This window comes from Pseudonaja textilis, chromosome 2, assembly GCF_049901715.1.
Source record: "Pseudonaja textilis isolate UNSWEBS1 chromosome 2, rPseTex1.2, whole genome shotgun sequence".
Classification (NCBI taxonomy): domain Eukaryota; kingdom Metazoa; phylum Chordata; class Lepidosauria; order Squamata; family Elapidae; genus Pseudonaja; species Pseudonaja textilis.
Window position 1 is genome coordinate 171,112,590 of NC_141991.1, and position 23,095 is coordinate 171,135,684.

A 23,095-nucleotide genomic window follows, 5' to 3' on the forward strand; every position below is an offset into this window, starting at 1 on the left:
GTTATGCATATGAATTTCCTTGAAGTTTCCACTGCTTGCAACTCAGAAAACGACAACGCAACATTTGAAGCCTTGAAACAATGATTAAGTGGTGTTTGGAAACACAAGCAGGAAATGTTGCCATGTGACATTGTTAGGCTTCACACAACTTACCCAAGCAGCAACTACAAAGTTGGATCACATGACTTTCCTTATTCTCCATTTAGTCCAGACTTGGATGCCATGCAAATTTCCCCCTTTTTCCAAAATTGAAGGAATAGTTTCAGAGGCATCCATTTGTCTCTGTGGGAGAAGTTCAAATTGACTGGTTATGCTTGGTATGACCAGACACTGACTGATTCTCCAAACAATGAGGAATATGAAGAGCAACCCTAAAACAAGATGATGTCCTCTTAGGCTCAGTGGTGAGGTTTTTCTGTTTCTTTATTGTGAAAAATGTTAGCTGAAAGATGTTGATGTTCATGCTTGTTGAGATAGTTTGTCAGCTGCTCTAGGCAAAGCAAGAAGAAAAATATGGATGGATTAGCAGCCCCAGAAGATGATGGACTGGGTGCATCCCCATGCAATGATCAAGCAGGCAAGTACAGTTCCTTCCACCTGTTTCTCTTATATTTAAGCAAAAGACAGAACCGGAAATAAATAAATAAACAAATCAGGATTTATTTTTTGTAAAGGGGAAAATACTGTTTTAAACCATTTAGAAGAATTGATATGGGACCCTAGTAGCAAGCTCAGATGACAGACTTGAGATGTCAAATGGTTTAATGTCAATTCTTTTAGAGAAGCACAGAGGAGAAATTACTTTTTTAAAATTATATTTATTAACGATTTTTTCCACAGAATAAAAGACAAATTGAAAAGAAAAGAAACAAGAAAATTCAAGAAACAAAAAAATTGGAAGAAATATATAAATGACTTCCAAATTTGTTTTCAACAAGTAATTACAATTTTACTGTCCCTCCACCCTCTTAGATGCTATACAAGACCCTTCAGATCAATCATTATATTTCTTCTTTTAGCAAAAAGTCCATCTAAGGTTTCCAATCTTTCAATTAAGTTGTTTTTTCTCTGACCAAACAGGTCAGTTGTGCCATTTCTGCAAATTTTGACATATTCACAATCTATCCCTTATCATTCTTCCATCATTGTGCATACAATAGTCTTGATGCAGTTACCATATTTTAAAAAAATTAATCTACCATGAATATTTTCTTATTCATTGTCCATAAGTCTCAATAAAAAGGCTGCACAGAGGAAAAATTACAGGCACATTTGTTTAAAATATTTGAAACATTCTCTGACTTCCTTCCTAAAGTAATTTGTTTCTACCTGTTTATTACCTAGTAGGGCTTTCTTTGCCAGATTAATGAATCATGATGTAAAATGTTTTATTTTTCAGGCTCTTTAATTAAATATTTGGGCAACAGCAATTTTCTTCTGCCTCTCTAACAAGAAACGGGATTGGGTGATGGTGCTATAAACCAAGCCCTGCAATTAAGCCATTAATAGAATGGCTTGTAGTAGCCACTGTGGCAGCTACTTTGAAATTTAATCCTAAATACTGTTAAATAAGGGAGATTTCAATCATAAAAATAATTTTGGGAAAAGGAAGTTCAATCTTTTTTTTCTAGATAAATCACAATTATCCCTACTTCACAGTTGTTCTGATTAGTGACAGGAGTAGAAAGAACAACCGCTCCCATGGTTTTATCAACTAATCAATTGTATTATCATGTAATATTTCATGAATTCTATCAGCTTAGTAACATGAATTATATTAATTCTTATGGGAGAAATTTTTTACTTCCATACTGTTTGTGATAGAGAGGAAAGGGAAGGGGAAGAATAATCAGGGTTGCTTTTAAAAATGGGAGCTATAAAAATTATTTAGATACTGCTCATAAATTAAATTATACTCTAACATATATTCTTGCTTGCCCTATGCAGTAAACCCAGCAACAAATCTTCTAGCCTCTCAAAGAACAGTAATTCCCTTATTGCATGAGATTTATAGCTCCAAGGTTTGTTTCTGAAATGTTGCAGTTTGGAAGAAGAAAAAAAAAAAAAAGAAATAGGAAGGGGGGGACGTTAAAATTAGAAATAAAATACAGGTTTGCTTTGGAGTTGATGGCTAAATAAATAGAAACTACTGAAGTGGAAAGAGTTGAACCAATAGAATAGAAGGCTGAAGATCTCAAACATTCCCTCCCATTGGTAGATGACCAGGTTGAGCCTGAGGGAGGGGTCAAACGCATCATCAGTCATGAGTCTCTGAGAACCCACTTTGAATTTCCTCCTATTCTTAATTCCTGCTAATTTCCCTTGACCTTTAGTAGTTCAGATTCTTGTATCATCTTACAATAAATCTTCGTAACACATTTGAACTGCCTGGATTTCCCAGTTTCCCTGGTGCTTGATACCATCAGTCCTATAGGCTTTCACATTCTTGTCCTGGTTTTTGAGTTGTGATAACTTGACATGACCCATTGTCACTACTTACGTGAGTCATTTGGCATTTACCCGCTATATTGGGGCATGAAAGAGATTGGATTCTCACAACCTCACCATCCTTCTGGCAATAAAAAGATAAAAAATACAACATTTAAATAATTTGGCATTATTTAACACTGGATCAGCATTTAGATGTGTGCCTTAGAGAATTAATCTTTTCCTCCCCATCACCTGTGGGAGATAAAAAAATTCTCAGAGGAAATAAACAAAATCAAGTATGTTAAAAAGTGCAGTAGATAAAATAATTAAAATAGGTAAGTTCTGAAAAATATGAAATAAAATATAGTGTTCCAAGCAGACCAGAAATGATGCTGGTCCCCTCAAAAGAATACAGTCCAATATACAGATTGCTGAAAGATTATAATAAAATCAATATGTTCATGCTGAGCCTGAAGAAAGGGAAAAAAATGAAATTCACTAGCTAGGAACCCTGGTGGCTCAGTGGTTAGAATGCAAACTCTGCCCAGTCTGGAGTTCAATCCTGACAGGGCTCAAAGTTGACTCAGCCTTCCATCTTTCCAAGTTGGTAAAATGAAACCCAGATAGTTGGGGACAATATGCTGACATTGTAAACTGCCTAGAGAGTGCTGTAAAGTACTGTGGGGAGGTGTACATATACTCCTTAACTTAACGACCACAACTGAGCCCAATATTTCTGTTAGTAAGTGAGACAGTTGTTAAGTAAGTTTTGCCTCATTTCATGGCCTTTCTTGCCATAGTTGTAAATCACTGCAGTTATTAAGTGAGCAACACAGCTGTTAAGTGAAGCTGGCTTCCCTAATGACTTTGCTTGTCAGAAAGTCGCAGAAGGGAATCACATGACCCCTGGACACTGCAACTCTCATAAATATGAACCAGTTGCCAAGCATCTGGATTTTGATCACATGACTGCGCGGATGCTGCAAAGGTCATAAGTGTAAAAAACAGTCATAAGTCACACTTTTCAGTGCTGTTGTAATTTTGAATGGTCACTAAATGAACTGTTGTAAGTCAAGAACTGCCTGTATAAATCTAAAACGAACTCTGTCTAAATGCTATTATGCAGAGAAACAATAATTTTTTAAAAAATGAGACGGTTTAGCATTACACAGAATAAAGAAGGAAGCCATCTAACACAAACACTGGCTAGAATTTACACCACTTTTTCTACAGCAAAACCCCCTTGCTTTCTTTTACCCAGTCTTCCCTTTTTCCTGGAAATTTCAACTTTAATCTGAGATTCCAACTCTTTTCAGCCTTGATCAACAGCCACTTCTTTATTTTTAGAGGAACAAAAACATTTTTGTGTTCCAAGAAAGGAAGTAAGTTGGAGTACTTTGTCTCTGTGCCCATGTGACAAAGAATGGGTTTCCCTTAGGAAGGTTTGCTGTGGAGGTCTGTGAAAGTTTGAGCCTTGAAAGTTGAGGGGATCGTTACAACAGCCATAGCTTTTGACAGGGATGAAACTATGTGGTATACTGAGAAGCCTTAAATTATATATAGTCAAAGGAAAATGTAATGAGTTTACAGTGTCTGGTATTTCCGGTATTTGGGGAGCTAACCAGTTTTCTACATTTTTTCTCATGTAATACTTATGGTAGGAGGTGGAAAGTCTAGAGATATGTATAAAACTTTCAGTCTCCAAAGATGTTTAGTTCTCCCTTCCTACCACACCAATTTGGTCATTCTCTAGAGACAGCATTTTCTGTAAATGTATATTTCTACATCTTTCTGATTTCTGGCTATTGTCATTTCTAATGTTATTAGTATCTGTAATTTTGTGTTTACAGATTGGTTTACCTAACAAATGACATTACAACAGATGATGTATATAGGAAGGTGATTCACTTAACAACTGTGGCAAGAAAAGTCATAAAATGGGACACAATTAAGTTAAAAACTGTCTTCCTTAGCATCAGAAATTTTGGGCTCAATTGTGGTTGTAAGTAGAAGACTACCTTTACAAATAAGGTTGAGTAGTTTAGCTGGGAAAGATCACAGCTTCACTTACTGGAGAGTTGCTCCTCATCAGAATAAATTATGTTCAGTGAGGCAACCTTGAGATTGAGGCAACCTTGAGAAATACACTTACACATGAAGTAGCTAAAATATTATCCATTCTCTTTCCACCATGGAACGTCTGATTGGCTTCTTGTAAGTATCGTTTGAAAACCTTTTTTAATTCATCAAACAAAACCCACAAATTTGGCTAGCTTATTTGAGACAAAAATCTTGGCTCTTGTCTGATAAATGTATTTAAAAAGGCCTACAGAGTAGAGGATTATTGCATCTTGAGAATTAATTCTTTTAAAAGGAGCGTCTGTGTGAAACTCTCCACATAAATCACTTGAACTTTCAGTGCAACTAATAAACAGAGAAATGACCTCAATAGAAGGCACTTATTTCACAAGACTAAAGAAGGCTAAATATTGTTTTTCCTCAATGTTGTCCTCTGTTGAGATTGTTGGATTTGGTGTGATAAATGTTACTTTCTATGATGTTAAGAACATCAAGTGGTACATGGTGTCCCTTCACAACTGCTTGTTCCCTAAGAAAACAAATGACAGTTCCCTTTAGTGTCATCCCTTTTTAAAAAGACTTTGTCTCTGAGATTTATTGCAAGAGCTTAGTAAGAGATTTGTAGCAAGCTGCACTCAGCCTTTAGGCTTGCATACCCATTCAGTGCCACAGCCATAATTCTCCTAGAGTGGAATGACAGAAGATCACAGTGGCTAATAATGTATTATGATGATACTGTTTGGGCAAGAAGGATTGCACTCCATTTGCAGCATCTCATTTAGATTGCAATAAACTTTTCTTGTGGAGCAAAAACAAATGTATTTTTCTAGTCGCAAACATTAATACTGAGTAAATTAAGCAAAAGCAAGGAAATATTAATAATAATCCCCCAGACAGGGACTGCCTTGATGTGGTGGGGGGCAAATAACTGCCATAACCAGGGGTGGGATTCTACCAGTTCTATAGAACCCCTTGTTAACTTTCTAAGCAGTTCTGAGAACCGGTAGTTAGAAGCAATCTCCTTTTATTTTTTTCCACCCTTAATTACATTCTTGGCAGACAGCCTAGACTTCCTGATTTTGGAGCTTTTGAGGCTTGGCTTTCTTAAAGGGGAAAAGTTGCTTTAAGATTTTTACACTGCTGTTGGGAGGAAATACTTCCCTGGACAATCAGTACTTTGAAGAAATAATTGAATAATGAAGCAAAGCTGTTAGTGACAGGGAACCAAGATGAGTGACATTCAGCAAGGCTTCCTGGCTAGCTAGAAAGATTGACATTCAAACATGAGTTTAAATACTCTGAGTTTTGGTCTAAAACTGGTTTTTGGTGAAGGTTAATTTTGTGCTTCGTGATGTTTAATCCTGTGTTTATTGATGGGATAATTTTCCCTACTCAGCTTCAACAAGCAACAGCTACTGTTGTGATTTAATTATTTGTATTGTGTTTGAATTTTTTCTTGCCTCATGGTTTCTTTTTCTATCTGGGGAGGGGGTCTTCCTTCACTGCTTTAGTACTATCTAGCACTGTCCTTTTGAGGTATACTTCCAAGAGACAGGATGCAAGCTTGGCACTGTTATTTTTTACTGCCTTTCTGTGGGGTATGTGACCTTTCCTTCAATCTGAATGATTTCCTTAGGATATCTTGTCAGGTGAGTGAGACCAGCTGGTATTTTTAAGTGGTGCAAATGGATCTAAGGATTGCTTTTTCTGGGTGTGGTTTTTTCTGGAGAGCTTAAATGACTTCTCTGCTAAAGGGTTTCACTTTATGAGCAAGAGTTGGCTGCTTGATAGTTATCAATGCATTTTAACTATTTTCATTCCTCAAGGTGCTCTGGCACCCTGCCTGATTTGTAACTATGTCTTGCAGGTATTTTGCAGGTATTTAATCTAATGATTGGTATTCAAGGGCAGCTTTTTGCAAGCAAAGAAGATTTTTGTATTTTTGTACAGGTAATCCTTGACTTACAACAGTTCATTTAGTGACCATTCAAAGTTACAATGGCACTGAAAAAGTGACTTATGACCATTTTTCACACTTATGACGGTTGCAGCATCCCCACTGTCATGAGAAGCTAGGTGAGGAGAAGCGCCCCTTGACTTGAGTGATGTTGAGTTGCCCACGCCCACCTAGTCACATGACCATCAAGCCACACCCACCAACTAAGCCACACCCACAGAAGCGGTTGTTTAAAAAACTGAATCCCACCCCTGGCCATAACCAAGAAAAATCAGAAAATCCAAGGCTCAAATTGCAAATTATAGGCAGAATCTCTTGAATTTCAATCCAATCAAGAATGCTTCGACTAATCCATCAATGAAGAGTCTACTGTAAATCAGTCAACATCTGACAAAGAAGGAACAGTGCTGTTTTGGACATAGATATGAGACAAACCAAAAAAATACAATCAGAACGCAGCTTAGCTAAAGGGGGTGAAAATGAATAAAAATGAAGCTGAAATAACTAGCAATAACAGCAGAAGAGCAAGATTCATATAAGTATATATGTATACCTATATGGGTAGTCCTCAACTTACAACAATTGAGCCCAAAATTTCTGTTGCTAAGTGAAACATTTCTTAAGTGAATTTTGCCCTATTTTATGACTTTCTTGCCACAGTTATTAAGTGAACCACTCCAGTTGTTAAGTTACTATTACAATTGTTAAGCAAATCTGGCTTCCCCGTTGACTTTGCTTGTCAGAAGGTCGCAAAAGTTGATCACATGACCCCAGGACACTAACCCATTATAAATATGAGTAAGTTGCCAAGTGCCTGAGTTTTGATCACATGACCCTGAGGATGCTACAAATGTTGTGTGAAAAATTGCCATGAGTTACTTTTTTCAGTGAAGTTGTAAGTTTGAATAGTCACTAAATGAACTATCTTAAGTTGAGGACTACCTGTGTAAGTATATGTAATATGTGTGTATGTATGTGCATGTGTGTGTATCTATCAAATACAAGCATGAATTGTTGATATGACACATCTAAGTCTTTACCTGGAACATTGGCTTTGTTTTACTATGCACATATATACCATGTTTTTCACACTATAAGACACACTTCCCCCACCCCCACCCCCAAAATGGAAATTTCTGTGCGTCTTATAGAGCAAATGTTGCCAAAGCCCCGCCTACCCGCCGGTCCCCATCTTTCGGCCTCTGCCTCCCAGCAATTTGCCTCCTTGCAGCAAACTGCCTGGTCAGCTTCAGCACAGCCTGATTTAGCACGAGCAGCTGACTGGCAGTTGGATCGGCCTCCCAGAAGACTGCCAATCAGCTGTTCCAGGCTGGGGGGATCGCTGCTGCCTATCGCCGCCTCCGTCTCCATTTTCGGCCTCCACATGCCATATTTTCAGCCCATTCTAGGTGGCAGGGATAGCCGCTGCTCCCTGCCACCAGGAACAGGCCAAAAACGGGACACAGAGGCCGAAAATGAGGCACTTGGAAGCCAAAAGTGGGACGCAAGGAGGCAGAGATGGGCAACGGCAATCCCCATAGCCTGGAACAGCTGATCAGCAATATTCTGGGAGGCCGATCCAATCACCAATCAGCCTGATGCTCATGCTAAATCAGGCTGTGCTGAAGCTGACCAGGCTGTTGGCTGTTTGCTGCAAGGAGGCAAATTGCCGGGACACAAGAGGCAGATTTTTTTTCTTGTTTTCCTCCCCAAAAGCTAGGTGCATCTTATGGTCTAGTGCCAAAACTTTTTATATTCATTAGATCTATCTACATGGGTAGAATGTAGCTGGCTGGTTTTTAGCATCAAAGAATTCGTGTTTATAGCCAGCAGGCAAACAGTGAAAGATCTTCCTGGGACATAGCTAGCATAAAGGTTGTCTTAGTCTTACTTCATTTTGCTAGGTACTTTAGTTAAAAGAACCTGCCAACACTGTGATACTTGGGATACGTGAGTCCACTGTGTTTCACACAGCAGTGATGTATTAGGTATCAGGTGTCGCCTTTTCATGCTCTCAGAAAAAAAAAAAGCTCTCATTATAGCTTTAACTGAGCTAATTGTAACATATAGATCATGTACACCTTTCAGATCATTTATAGTAAGTCTGTGGGATGAGCAATGAATAAAGGTTGCCTGGGAATAATTGCTGTGCTCTGTGCTCAGATCACACCTTCTTATTCGGCCATACCTCAATAGCTATCAAAATCTCTAAGAAAATACTTCGTTGGTTATGCCTACTGCAAGTTGATCTCAAATTAAAATAAATCCAAGACATGTGAATATTGTCATAAGATTTTATTTCTCTTTTCTTCTTTGTCCCATTATACAGAGTTCTTAAAGGCTTTAACAAACCTCCTTTGTATATCCAGTAGGAAAAAAAAATCCAGGTCACTCTCTTGGCTTGTCATTTATATTTCCTTTTTAAATTTTAAAACCGCAGCCATTCTTTGGGATGTGGGGTAGATCCAGTGATCCAATTATATTTTCTATAATTCTCTTGGTCTGTCAGATATAAATCCACGTTCAATACCATCTCTATCTTATCAGATAAAATTTCTTCTACATCCAACATTTCTTCAGTAACATCGTTTGGATCTAGTTCATCCATAGTGGCAGACACCATTACTGGCATTGTTGACAATGTTTCCATTATTTTCCGATTCCATTCTTCAAAAATCTCCTTTAGTATTTTTATTGTCTTAACCATCTTGCAGGCCTATATATCTTTCTTCCACCTAAAATCATTAGTCCCCCCCCTTACTGTCCAGTTTTTGAAATCACGAATTTATTTATTTATGCTGTGTCTTGTAAAAACCAAAGCAGGAACGATTTCCCATTTACTCCTTGTAATTAACTCCAAAATCTTATTGTAATAGTTTCAATATTCTAATTTTATCTGGACCTAGTCCAACCATAAGTTTCTAAGATCAAAATCTTGTTTAGCTTTTTGCTACTTATTTCAGGTTGTTTAACTTCTTCACAATTGCACTTAGACTTATATAACCGGTTCATAGTGCTTTACTGTTCTTTCTAAGCAGTTTACAGAGTCAGCATATGCCCCCAACAATTTGGTCTTCATTTTACCAACCTTGGAAGGATGGGAAGCTGAGTCAACCTTGAGCCAGTCAGGATCGAACTCCTAGCAGTTGGCAAAGTTAATCTGTAATATTGAATTGTAAGCACTGTGCCACCACGGCTCTTAAATGTATAATTAAAAGTTTTATTTTGTTCGGAGGCAGACTCTCCTGAGGTTTTCAAATTTGTTATTCTTACAGTCTCTAATAGCTTAGAAACAGTTAATGGGCAATTTCCTAAAGTGATTAGAAAGTGAGTTTTGCAAACTTAAATGTCCTTTAAAAGCCTCCGTTGCAGTTGTGAACAAAATGGTTAACCCCAGTATCTCCTAGCACTCAAACCCATAGGAAAGCTCTGTTCTATGATCTCATGGGGAATAGTCATTCGGAACACAGGTGGGCAATCTCCCTTCCTCTTCTTATCTGGAGAGATCCCAAGGGACTAGTCTTCTCACTAGTTTGTTGGTTTTTTGCTATGGTCGTTGGCTTTCTTTCATAGAACCATCTTCAGTTCACCATAATGTCCCTCAAAACCATACACTGATAATATTCTGGATGTATAAGCCTTTATAACATTATCCTCCCTCATAGTTTGCTCGAAGAAATATTAGTTCATTCTATATCTTTGTGCATGGTCCTGTAGGAACTTAACACCCACCCTCTTCTAGAAAAATGAGATATCCTGGGAAATATTAAAAAGGCAGAATATTTCCTCTAAAAAAAAAGAGTAGAAACTCAGAAGCAGAAACTCACCTCAGAAGTAGAAGCTTACCCCCACCTGTGTTAATGGGTGGGCCATTAAGGCCTGGGCCAGAATGCTTTACATAACAAAGATCTCCAGGTAAAGCTATAGCAATTGCCAAAAGCCCTTTTCAGTGCATCATCATCCAACCAAGCCTGGAACTCAGGACAGCCTACAGAGTTGCCCCTGCATGGCCCCATGAGAGTCTGACAACCAATTAGGAACAAGCTTCAATTCAAATCCCAACAAAGGTTATAAAACCCAGGCACTCTCAGCATATCAGTCCTTTTCTTGATCTCTTCCTTCACCTTGAAGCACGGGATATCCTTTCCTTTTCACTTTGGAGCTTCAAGACATGTGGTCCTGTCCACCATTAAACCTTCCAAACAGCCTCCATGTTTCCAGTGTCTTTTCCCCCACTTGGAACTGAACCCAGAAGGATAATTATTCCAACAGTCCTTTCTTATAATAAAAAGCACTTTTTATATAATGTTTCTGAAGCTCTCACAAGGGATTTATAACTTGTTGCTTTATTAACCCCATTTTCCCATTCATAATAGACTACAGGCGGTCCGAATTTACAACAGTTCATTTGGCACTGAGAAAATTGACTTACGATGGTTTTTCACAGTTACAACCTTTGCAGCATCCACATGATCATGGGATCAAAATTCAGAGGCTTGGCAACTGGTTCATGTTTTTGATCATTGCTGTGTCCCAAGGTCATGTGATCATTTTGCGACCTTCTGACAAGCAAAGTCAATGGGGAAGCCAGATTCACTTAACAACCGTGTTACTAACTTATCAACTGCAGTGATTCACTTAACAACTGAGGCAAGATTGTAAAATGGGGCAAAATTCACTTAACAAATGCCTCACTCGATAACAGAAATTTTGGGCTCAGTTGTGGTCATAAGTACTAGCTGTAACCACATACGAACCACTGTGTCACCCACTTTTTGGACACTCTCCTGCAGTTTTGGTAAAAATCTGCAATTTGTGCAACCTTTGGTAATAAAGATGCCCTGTATCGCTCTTCATATTTTTGACAGTCAGAATGGAAGAACATGGGAACAACATATTCTTTCAAAATAACACAATGTATTAACCAGTGCAAATATTTAGAAAGCCAAGCATGGAGAAATGCTCTTGGACCAATATTGCCATGCCTGAAGTCATAATGTTCTGAAACAATCCAGCTTTGTTTACATTTTGACCTATTCCATTGGTGAAGGTCTTGGCCTGATAAGTCGAGGTCAAATCCTCTGCTGAAAAGCCTTGAGCCATCCGGATTTATTAAGTATCCTTGATTGTAAAATTGACTTTTGAGGTTGAGCCCTAGGTGAATTATTCGATTAAGAAGAACTGATTCTAATTATATTGTAAAACTGAGTTACACCATTTCTTTTTTTGCCATTTGGATTTAAACCATGAGCTGCTTAACTAACTCTTAACATGATTACATATCTGAACACTAAACCATTTTCCATTGTTTGAAAAGCAAGGCACTCCTTTTAAAAAAAACAATTTATAAATGAGAGATTTAGGGAGAATTATTCATTTAAAATGAGTCAGTTTGTGTTATTTACTTATGTAACAAATCTGATGGCCTTCTTCAGATTCTCATTTAGGATACAGCAGCAAATATGTGAGAAAGCTTTTTCCTCTTGGCTTTCCACCCACAGTTTTCCATTTGTCTTCTTCCTTCTAGATTAAAAATAGCTGGGCAGTGGTTGAAGACACAGGAGGGAGATATTTTCTCCCTCCTACTCTGCACAACACTGATCAAACTTAAAGCATGGAAGGCTACCATCCTTCTAAGTGTTGGTTTCATTGGTTTCTTAATATATCACACCAAATAATTTATCTGAATTGTTTTTTGTTAGGGAAAAAAACCTCCATAAACAAATGAATTTAGGTTGATAGGATTAGGGAAAACAAAAATAAGGAGGCAATATTTTCAAGCATGTTAATATATGAATTTCATAAAGGGAGTATGAGAACTGCCTTTTCTTGTCTCCAATACAGAAGGCAAGGCACTTTGCATACCTTAAATTTACGATGTTATTTGCAATGCGAGCAGGTATGTTTAAAAAAAAAAAAGGCAGAACTTGTTTTTCTAGCAATTTTGCAACAAGGCGCTAGAGCTAATTCTGGGGAGGTGACACTGTTTGCTGTTAGCACCAAAGGCTTTTTTCCCTCCATGATTCATCCATCACATGCAAATCTGTTCTATTTAAGATGCCTGTGAACCGAACCAATCATCGTATCATGACAATCCTATACAGTACTTCCAACTAGCCCCTTATTTATAGAATGATTATAATGATAACCGAAACCGGTTCTGAATACTGTATGCCCATTGCTGATAGTTTTGGTTGTGCTGACTTAAAACCGAGCTGCACTGACTTGTATTCTAGACCGGCTGGACTTTCCTAGGCCATTAAACACATTCTGAGTCATGCAAGTTAACAGACAGGAAGGATCTAGCTCTGCAGAAGCTGGAGGAGATCCAAGAGAAAAGGGAGTGTTGTTTTGCCTACTATTGTGAATCCTACCGACGTCTTGAAAAATAGGGCTGGGTTGATTTAGTGTTCAAAGCTCATCCTTTCGGCGAGAAGTGGAGCAGTATCCTGGTTTAGACGCAGGCTTCCAGGCATTACCAGCTGCTCTGCAAATGCTCTTTCTTTCACCCTAGCTGGGAATTTACAGGAGCCTTGAAGGTGATAGAACTACAGATTTGACTTCATTATTTTATGAATATGAAACCCCAGCATGGGAACAAAGTAAGATTTAAAGCTGCAGTCATAAATATATTTACTAAGGAAAAAGCCCCGGGAAATACAGGGGAACTCATTTCTGAGAAAATATGCACAGCCGTAAGTCTTCTGCCTGTCATAAATGCTCTTCATCCCAGCACTCTTTAAAGTAGCTTCCCTAAAGCCAAACTGAAAGAATACAGCAATCTTCTAATGATGTGTGGTTGGACAGCCCCTGAATTAATGTTGATTGATTTATTTGTTTGCAAATTTTACATGGCAGCCTATATTATATAAAACTACCCTAGGCAGCTTACAAATACACCATAAAAATACAGAATTAAGCCTCATAACACACCACCAGTGTTACTATATTACCCTCTCAAGAAAAACACCAAACAATGCTAGGCTCCTGTCCAGTGTCTGAGGGAAAAGCCAGGTCTCAACAACCTTCCGACCTTAACCACCAGAAAGGTAGGTATCCTTTATTTTGAGAATGTAATTTAATTGCCCTCAACATGCAGATGAGGGGGATCTTCTAAGTAGAACAAACGGCTGTTATAGGAGTTCAAATTTGTATGCAGCAACCATTGGCATACAGTATATAAATTGACCACTAGAAGCAAGAAATATAGAAACAGAGCTTAACAGGCTGTTTACTTTGGTGTGAAGACGACTGAAAGGAGGTCATGAATCACCCTGAACACACCCCTGGCCTGCTCCAAGGTTAACCTCCAACTTCACATCAAAAATGTTTGCAACTTCTACTGACATAAGAGGAGCTTTGAGGTCATTTCCAGCACTTTATTTCATTCTGGTAATGCCTACACTCCACCAGTCACTGGCCATTTATCTTCACGGCCATTTTGTCTTGGGACTGTTGCCTCCCTCCCCCAGGAAAGAAACTGCTCACATAAAGACTGAGTGCACTTTGTTTTACAAAGCATGTCTCAGGCCTTCTGTCAGCTTGTGTATATGAAAACACCGATGTTTTGGAATAAAATACATAATGGTTCCTATTCAGGTGAGGCTAGCACTGAATAGTTCAGGACTTTCAGTTGCTATACACTGGTAATATAGTGGCTCCTTTCACTTACACACCCCATGTAAAGTCATACAGAGAACCCTCCCAGGTAAGTGCAAAGTAGTAGTGCAACAGTGCCATATTTTCTGCTTTAACGCCATATTTGGCCAGAGGTTTACCAGTCTTACAGAAAAGTGATGGATTGGTAAAAAGGTTTGCTATATTTCCTGTCATTTGGGTTTTCTTATCAATAGCCCTACGTTCAAAAATCATGACATGTTACTGGAATGTAGCACCTCTGTATAGCTTATTTGTTGCTTGGATATCATGAAAGGTATAGCTTATTTAATTTATTGGCTGCCCATCTTGCCTCAAAGTAACTGTTATGCCCCATAGACCCACCCATACTGACCCAATTCCACCACAACAAGGACTTCTACTGCTGCCAGTAATGCCATCAAAGGAGGCATTCCACACTCAACCTTTCTCTTCCTCCTGTATAGATAAATCTTCTACTCTGCTTTGTTGCCAAAGCAGAGTTGAAAATGTGATCAGCACTTCTTTAAGATATTATAATGCAAACTGACTCCTGCACTGGATAATAACATTTTAGTGCTATCTAGAAGGACTCGGCTTTCCTTGTCTAAAAGATTTGCTTTTTTGTAATGTGCCTGTTTGTTTGACTGATATTCTCATGGTTTTCATCACTTCTTTCTTTTCATTTTGACCCTGTACAGTTCAGGTTGTTTATCTAACTCATTTTCCCTCCATAAAGAAAAATATCTTTTAAGCTCTTAACTAGAAATAATGTTTTTCTTATCAAGTTTTTCCTATTTCTCCTGTTATTTTTTAAAAAATCTTTAAGAATCTTCATCTTTATTACATTTTTGTGAGGACCACAGTCTCAAGAATATTTTCTTAGAAAGTTTAGTCCAAAAGTTAGTATTTCTTATCCATGCATTTTTTCCACTGTATTGAAATTAGTTTTTGCTATCCATCAGCAAGAAAGCTGCCTCCAGGGGTGGGATTCTACCAGTTCGCGCCTGTTTGCTAGAACCAGTTGACATTCTAAACTAGAGGAACAAGGTATAAAGATGAATTGGTTTTCATATGCACAAATACATTCAAGGTATGATAAAGATTCTAAAATAGAAGGTTTCTATGATAAACTGACTGACTTAGATAAGATTTTGACAGGTACTGATGAAAAGGTGATTAAAAAATTGTATGGATATTTATTAGAAATTAAACTAGAAGAAGAACAAGTTAAAGAAACTATGATTGCTTGGGGGAAGAATTTTGGATATGGAATTGATCTAGAGAAATGGCAAAAATTGTGGTCTCAAAATTATAAAATGACAATGTCAACAGCATATAAAGAAAATTTGTATAAGATGTTTTACAGGTGGCATTTTCCCCTGACAAGAATAGCAAGAATGTTCAAGAATAAATCCGAAAAATGTTGGAAATGTCATCAGACACCTGGGCCATATTACCATATGTGGTGGACTTGTGCGGATGCTAAAAAATACTGGACTAAAATCCACACGTGGTTGAAAAAAATGACCAAAGAAACATATAGATTTGAAACCAGAGATATTTTTATTGGGAATTTTACCTGAAATATGTGGTAAAGACTTGAAATACCTGATTGTAAATGTATTAACAGCGGCTAGGATTGTATTTGCTAAAAACTGGAAAAATGAGAAAATACCATCACAGGAAGAAATCATTAAGAAAATATTGGAATGTGCTGAAATGAGTAGATTGACATTTGAAGTTAGAGAACAAGATGATAAACAATTTTATAAAATTTGGGATCTTTTCTATCAATGGTTAGACAATAAAATATAGTAATGAAATATGTAGACTTTTAGAAAATAATAAATATATAAGGATGTATTCTTTTCTTATTATATCTACAAAATGATTCTAGGATAGATCTGGGATGATAATATGAATTGTCATAAAACAAATTAAGTAAAATGTTTTGTAAAGCATGAATGAATAAAAGTATAGTCAAATGATTAATGATATTAATGTATTTAATATTTGATTGAAAATATGAGATTATATACAATGTAATTATAATTGAAGACTATGAAATGGAAGCACAAAACAATTTGTGAACCAACCGGCACAATATATGGAACATGACTTGATGTTTTTATGTTTTGTTTGTTTATGTTTGTTTTAAAAAACAATAAAAATTAAAAAAAAAAAAAGAACCGGTTGTTAAAAAATTGGAATCCCACCCCTGGCTGCCTCCATATTGGAGAAAATATTGGAGTGAACAAATGCAGCATGTGTCTTAGCCCAACCACAAATCTTTTGAAGTTGAATTTTGCAAACTATGTAATATTGACTTGAAGGAACTGGTTGGAATAACATGTAGCACTCTCATAGAAATGGCATAACCTGTGAGTAAAAGGGAAAGGGGAATGAAAGTTTAGGAGCGTACTGAGCAGTATTTCTCCTCTCAATCCTTATCCTTTGTGGCCACTGACAAAAATGAAGGATTTATAGTCCAAACAATCTGGATCAGATTGCTTCCTTACATCTTAAATACCTATGCCATAGTATGAAAAGACCAGATTTTGATGCTGAAAACTATTCTTTAATTTTTTTGTGTTTACTTGGGTGACCTTTAGACCTTTCTATTCATTTCTGAACTAGTTCATTCAGTATGGAATAGTGACTTTTTAATCCCTCACTAACAGGCTATTTTGAAACTTTATCAGTGGCTGCAATATGACTAGTTCTGAGGAAATTTGATTATATGAAAAAGCAGAAAAAGGAAACAAAAAGGAGAAACATAATTCCATTGTTACAAGACATTCATCATACAGCAGTATATTTGTAAAAGTGTCAAATGCTGAGGCCTACATATTTGAGAACAAGTCTGAGAGATGTTAATTCAGAGGTGAAAACTCACTTCTGAATGTTGCTGAGCTCCCATTATACCCTTCTATTGTACAACCACTAGAAGACTATAGGTTCCACAGCACTGTTCTAGCTGCTCATCTATGGTAATATAGACCAATGTATTCAGAAAAAAAACCCTACTTTATTCAAATTGGGTTATTCCTAGCATCTATCGATCTAACTACCTACCTGATTGTAGCAATCATGTTCTTTCCTTTTTTGAATCCTGTCATTCCAGAACTGTTGGTTTTCCAGGCAATCTTTACACAATTCTTATTGCAACTGCCTTGTGCATGCAAATGAAGTGCATACATGTTCTTCCCATTTATGCTTCATTTCTATCTCACCCTATTGGTCTCTCAGTCACATACTAGACATATTCTCCATAGAAGAGGCTCTTATTATCTTGCTATACCTTCTATTCTTTTCTTGGCAATAATCTTTTATTTAATAATATTTATAATAGCTTATCTTTATTTTATTGTAAATTCGTTGTTATGAGCCATCCAATCATCTAGTCAGGCATGCAAGTTTAATCCTCATAGTCCTCCTCTTCTTAACCAGACCATTCTTTGCAAAATGAAAAGAAACATGGCATATAATACATGTAAAATAGCTACTGTTTTAATTTACCAGAAACAGTAACTCTCCTTTCCAAACTTGGTCACTGGACGAATTGCCATATTTTGCTATATACTGTACGTGCAGCTGTTCTTGCTTGTTCTGCACCTTTTCCAAGGAGTAACAAAGGGTGATACAGAGGTCATCATATGATCAAAACATACAGATCTTTATGAAGGACATGAAAAGGCAAGCGCCCAAGGTCACTCGGGGATTTAAACGAATAACAACGGTCAATAGAACAAGCCCAGACTACCTACTCAGAAATAAATCCTATTGATTTGCCTGTGATTACCTCGTTGATAAACGGAGATACCGTTGCAGTTTAATTAAAATTTCTAAAATTATGCCCTAATTACTTCGCCCTAACCTTCTCCATGGCGGAGAGATAAGAAAGGGAAACACAAAAGAGAGGTACTACTAATGAAATACAAACCGGAAGCGAGTCGGGCTCTTTTAAAGTGGGGGGACAGCATCAGGGAAGATTTCCCTGACGGAGGTGCCAACGAGCCCTTCGCCTGAACCACAATAATTTCAGCGGGCAGGTCGGCGTCGGTCCTGGAGCTCCTCCTAATTCAGCTCGACCGTCTCCCGCGACGCCCGCAGCGTCGTTCCTGGTTTGTTTCTAGGTCGCGCGGCAACCTGGTTGGTGGAGCCCGAGCGAAGCGCAATCTCAGCGCAATCTCAGCGAGCCGGCTGCCTGCTAGGGGGAGGGGGGAGGGGGGAGGAGGGCTGCTGCTGCTGCTGCTGCTGCTGCTCCTCCTCCTCCTCCGCTCCTTCCCCCGCCCCATCCCTAGCCCCGCCTTCGGAGGCGCCGCGCGGCGCTGTCGTTGGGATGCGGGTGGAGGGGTGAGGGACGAGGAGCCGTCGCTGCTGCCGTCGCCTCAGAGAAAGGGGATTGAGGCGCCGCTGCGGATCCGGAGCGGCGGTTTGAGCTCACGAGCGGCCCCTCCGGCGGCGCAAGCAGCCCTTCCCTTCCCTTCCCTTTCCTTCCTTCCTTCCCCCCGTCGCCTCGCTGCCGCCGTTGCCCTGGGGCCGGGCGGGCGACCGGGAGACCTCGGCGCTTGGATGCCTGGAGCTCGCGACAGAGACCTAGCCCCGAGCCCGCCATGGGCTGCTGTGGGAGCGCCGCCTCGCAGGTAAGCGCGGGAGAGTGGCTCTCTTGACAGACAAATCCCCCCATCACAGCCTTGGCATCCTTCCCCCTCAGTCAGGGGTTTCTCCCCCGGCGTTGTTACTGTCTCCTTGGGGTGAGACTTCGTTTACCTCCCGGCCGAGTCTGCCCCCTCCCCCCGCCTCCTTGGCTGGTTTTGTTTGTCCGGGTTTCTTTCTCTTCTTCCCCGCCTTCCTTCCGACGGGCAGCCAGTAACTTACTGCGACCTGAAACTAAATTGTTTTGGAAAAAAGTGCCCTGGACTTCCTGAATCGCCATCCCCCTTCCTTCTCTGCTCTCCTTTCATGTTTGCTGCTCTCCTCTGAGCCGCTTCCCGGGGTTGCAAATCCGGAATCGAGCACAAGATATGAGTCGGATTGCTACCATCGCGGCTACTACCTTCGTTTTATTTGATAAAGGTAGGCTCTGCTTGAAAACGGTGTGACCAAACACACACACACACACACACACACACACACACACACACAGTGACCAAACACACACACACACACACACACACACACACACACACACACACATGCCACATATTAAAGAAAACGCTAGGAAAGCATTTGTCTCACAGAGCCTTTGCAGTTCTTTTTTTTTAAAAACAACAACAACAAAATCTAATAATTAGTAAGAGGAAGATGACAGCTGTCTGATTTCTTCTGCATCCTTCCCATCTTCCGGTGTTGGCTTTTGGTATCCTTGTCTCTTTGTCCTTCATTGAACCAGAACCTGAACTTTTATTGGCCTGTTGCTAGCTTCTTCCACATTTGGTTTTCCTCTGGGTGTGGAATCTTAGAATATCTTTTGCTCTGTGGAAAGCCTCTGGTTTGAAATGCCTTATTTTGCATATGCATATCTTTTGTTTTCCTCCTTCCCACTCTTCTGCTTCTAGTTTGCTTTTTTATATTATTGTTTAGTAATGACCTAATTTTTGATTAGCTATCATTTCTTCAAGTCTTACAAATCAATTCATAACTCTCTTTTCTCTAATTTGGGCAAATCTACTTCCAAATCTGTCTCTCATCAATATCCTACAATTCCTTTAAATTCAACATGTCTGGTGTGATATGACCATTTTATCTTTGCAAAAGTGTCTGATCAGTAGGTGACAGCTGTAACCCAGTGAGGATTACCTACATCCAGGTTAAATATTGTAGTTCCTGTATCATATTGCTTTCTTCCAATATCCAGTTGTCTTATCTTTTATATGCATTTAAGAACTCAGGAATGGCTATCCTAATAATCTCTGTGTATATGATTTTTGTAATAGTTATCCACACAGAATAAAGATGGAAGTCATAACACATTGATTTGATTCATTTGTGTGTGGTTGGGGGAGGGGGTCATTCATAGTTTTATTTTGATTCATTATGAGGATGGAATTTTTTGAAACTGAACACTGGAAGCCCTCAATCATTAATGTTTTCTTGCTAGAAGTAGAATTGTTCCAACTTCAAAATACTGAAAACTGTCCATTTTGTGTTCAAAATCCTTTCTCGCTTATCAGGATGATTATAAAATGTAACATTTGAAAAAGTTCAAAACAAATATTTTACACACACCTATTTTTAATTTCGATTAGAATTTATGGGCACAAGTTGTTGGAAAGGCAGGAGGAGTAATCTCAAGTGAAATAATTATCTTTGCAGTTACATTCTCTTGAGTCTTCCAGGTATTTTTATACTGTTACACAATGTTTTACTGAGCTATGGGGAATTTTCTTTCTCAAATGATAGGCATAGTTAATTGGTTTCAGACTACTTTCTGTTTTTCTGTGCCTGTCTAAATAAAAAGCAGTTTGTCCGTGTTCTATCTCTCCCACTATCATTTTTCATTTATTCTTTCTTCCAAGACTGTAGAGCGAAACTTCAATCCAAACATAGAACTGATAGTTTATTACATAATAACACTTCATGTATTTGGGTGTGGTTGAAAACTACATGTAGTAGATATTCCACATTCCAAATTTTGGGATATTAGTTGTAAACCAGCATTGTGATTACTACCTTGTCTTCTGATCTATGTAGTGATTCTTATTTGAATGGAGGTATGTGAGGGGGAGAAATCAGATCATCTCTGAAGATGAAGTCAAGCCATTGTGTTGATCATAGAGTACTCACTCTATCCTTGCTAATTTAAACCTCTTGTTTTAATACATGAACAAATGAGAACTAGTCAGTAATTTTAAAGCTTAGTACCAAATGTCTTTTATTTTTTCTTTGTCAAAATGCCCGTTGAAGTATTTTGGCCTTTCTTTTGCTATCATTTGTTTGATTTTTTGAAACAAACTGCTTGCTTTAGTGTCTATTACATAGTGTTCGTGTACTTCAATAATGAGATTGTGCATTCTGTGGTTTTGGATTTTGCAGTTCTGTAAATAGTCATGCCATGTGGCAGCAGTAGATAATGAGCCATTAGATGGGATTTTGGTTCAATTCACCTCCATAACTCTGTTCTGAGATGACTGAAAAACAGCAATGGCTTAGTTAGTAAGCTTTAACAAATTCTAGATGAGTGCTGACTTAAAGCATAGCATCAATTGTTCAGACTGTGTATTATCTTTTCTACTCCCCTCCCCTCATTCTTTACCTCCTTATCAACACATTGAATTTTCTTTTCTTGTGGAGCTTTCACTTCAGGTTGAATTGGTTCTCTGTTCTTTGACCTATTTGCCAGTGTCACTTCTGTCAAATTGTTAGATTTTTCTTACTTAGACCATCACTATTGTGAAAAAAAACCAGTGATCTATTCTGTGCATTCACTAATAACAACAGCATCCACTTCAATCTTTGTGCTTATTGCAAAGCTTTCTGCAGGTAGCATATACTACATCAATTCTTCTTGAACCTTTTGTTCATATGTTCTGTCTCCAAGTGATTTTTTTTCTTTTTCTTTTTCTTTATGCTTCACTCCTTTAGTATTCCATATATATTGTATGTATCTTGAATACAAAGAGCATAAAGGACTTTTCAAAATATCCTTATCCTGATTTATATTTAAATATTTAAACTATTATCTACATCTGAATTTAATGGGAAATTATTAGAAAAATTGCCCCTGCATTTAGAACAGTATTCATATAGATTTCTAATCGGTGTCTATTCATGTAAAGCATTTTAATAATTATCTCAACATACTGTTTTTATTTCTTTTTTCCTAATATTTTAAACTTCATCCTAAAATGGAAGGGAAGGTTCAAGCCTGTGTGAAAGCAACAATCTTCATACTCACAGTATGTTTAATCGTTAGGTGGAAAACTCAATGTATAAATTAATTAATTTAGTCACTGAAGCATACTTGAAATCCTTAAAGGAGTAAGGTATAGCCATAAATCTTATTCTTATTCCCTGACAAACAGGTATTTGATTGTTGGCTTTTTGGAGAATGGGACAAAATTATATGAAACAGAAAAGTCCCTAACTTTCTGGGTCCCATGAGAGCATTTGTATGTGGAGTGCATGACACTTTCTCAAAATTTCATTTCAAGTGTCACCAATCACACACAACATCGACATATCAAAAGGCAAACAGTCCACTGGGCAGCACTTATTCTTCAGTTTATTTGTTAAGAATACTGTGCTTCTGGGACCCAGAGGTATTGATGGCATTATAGTACAGGCCATGCTTGAAGCTGCCATGTTTTGCAACATGGAAGCTTGCCACTTATTGCAGTTGTTCTGGTTGCTCTGGTTTAATTGATTAAAAAATCAGGAAGAATGGAGTGTTTAATTGTGCAAAGGAACATGTCTATAAATATATTGTCATTCCCCCAATATCACATTGGATGCTCAGATAATAATTTATTATCTTTGCCTAACAATTGGGATACTGTTTGACTTAAATTAACTAATTTAAGAAAGCCAGTTTGGTGAAGTGGTTACATCCCTAGGCTAGAAACTGGGAGACTATGAGTTCTATTCCTGCCTTAGGCACAAAGCCAGCTGGGTGACTTTGGGCAAGTCACTTTCTCTTAGGCCTAGGAAGGTAACCATGGTAAACAATTTCTAAAGTACCTTGCTGAAGAAATTGTGGGGACTTACCTAGGCAGTCTCTGAGAATCAGATATAATTGATTGGAAGAAAAAAAATAAAAAACTAACTGAAGTCATGTAGAGCTTAAATTTATTTTTTTCTATAAATCCCAACTATTTGTGTGTTTAAAATTTAAAAGTGGGGTGCATATGTAATATAACTTTAATAGTTGCACACTTTTCTAAAGTCCTTGATTATGACATCTTTGCAGCATAGGGCTATTAGGAGCAGTGGAGAAATTTATTTATATTATTTTAATATCTAAAGCTATTTCCTGCAGACAAAGACAGT

At 38.1% G+C, this 23,095-nt stretch overlaps 1 protein-coding gene across 2 annotated transcripts in view; it reads left to right on the top strand.

Moving 5' to 3' along the window:
- Positions 1-18,412: 18,412 nt before the first annotated feature.
- The window catches only part of SLC44A1 (solute carrier family 44 member 1), a 93,549-nt gene continuing 88,866 nt past the window's right edge, over positions 18,413-23,095 (top strand). For both annotated transcript variants that reach the window (XM_026718547.2, XM_026718546.2), the window contains exon 1: positions 18,413-18,750. In XM_026718547.2, coding sequence (XP_026574332.1) covers positions 18,721-18,750 — 30 coding nt within the window. In that variant the 5' untranslated portion in view covers positions 18,413-18,720. The remainder of the gene's footprint in view (positions 18,751-23,095) is intronic.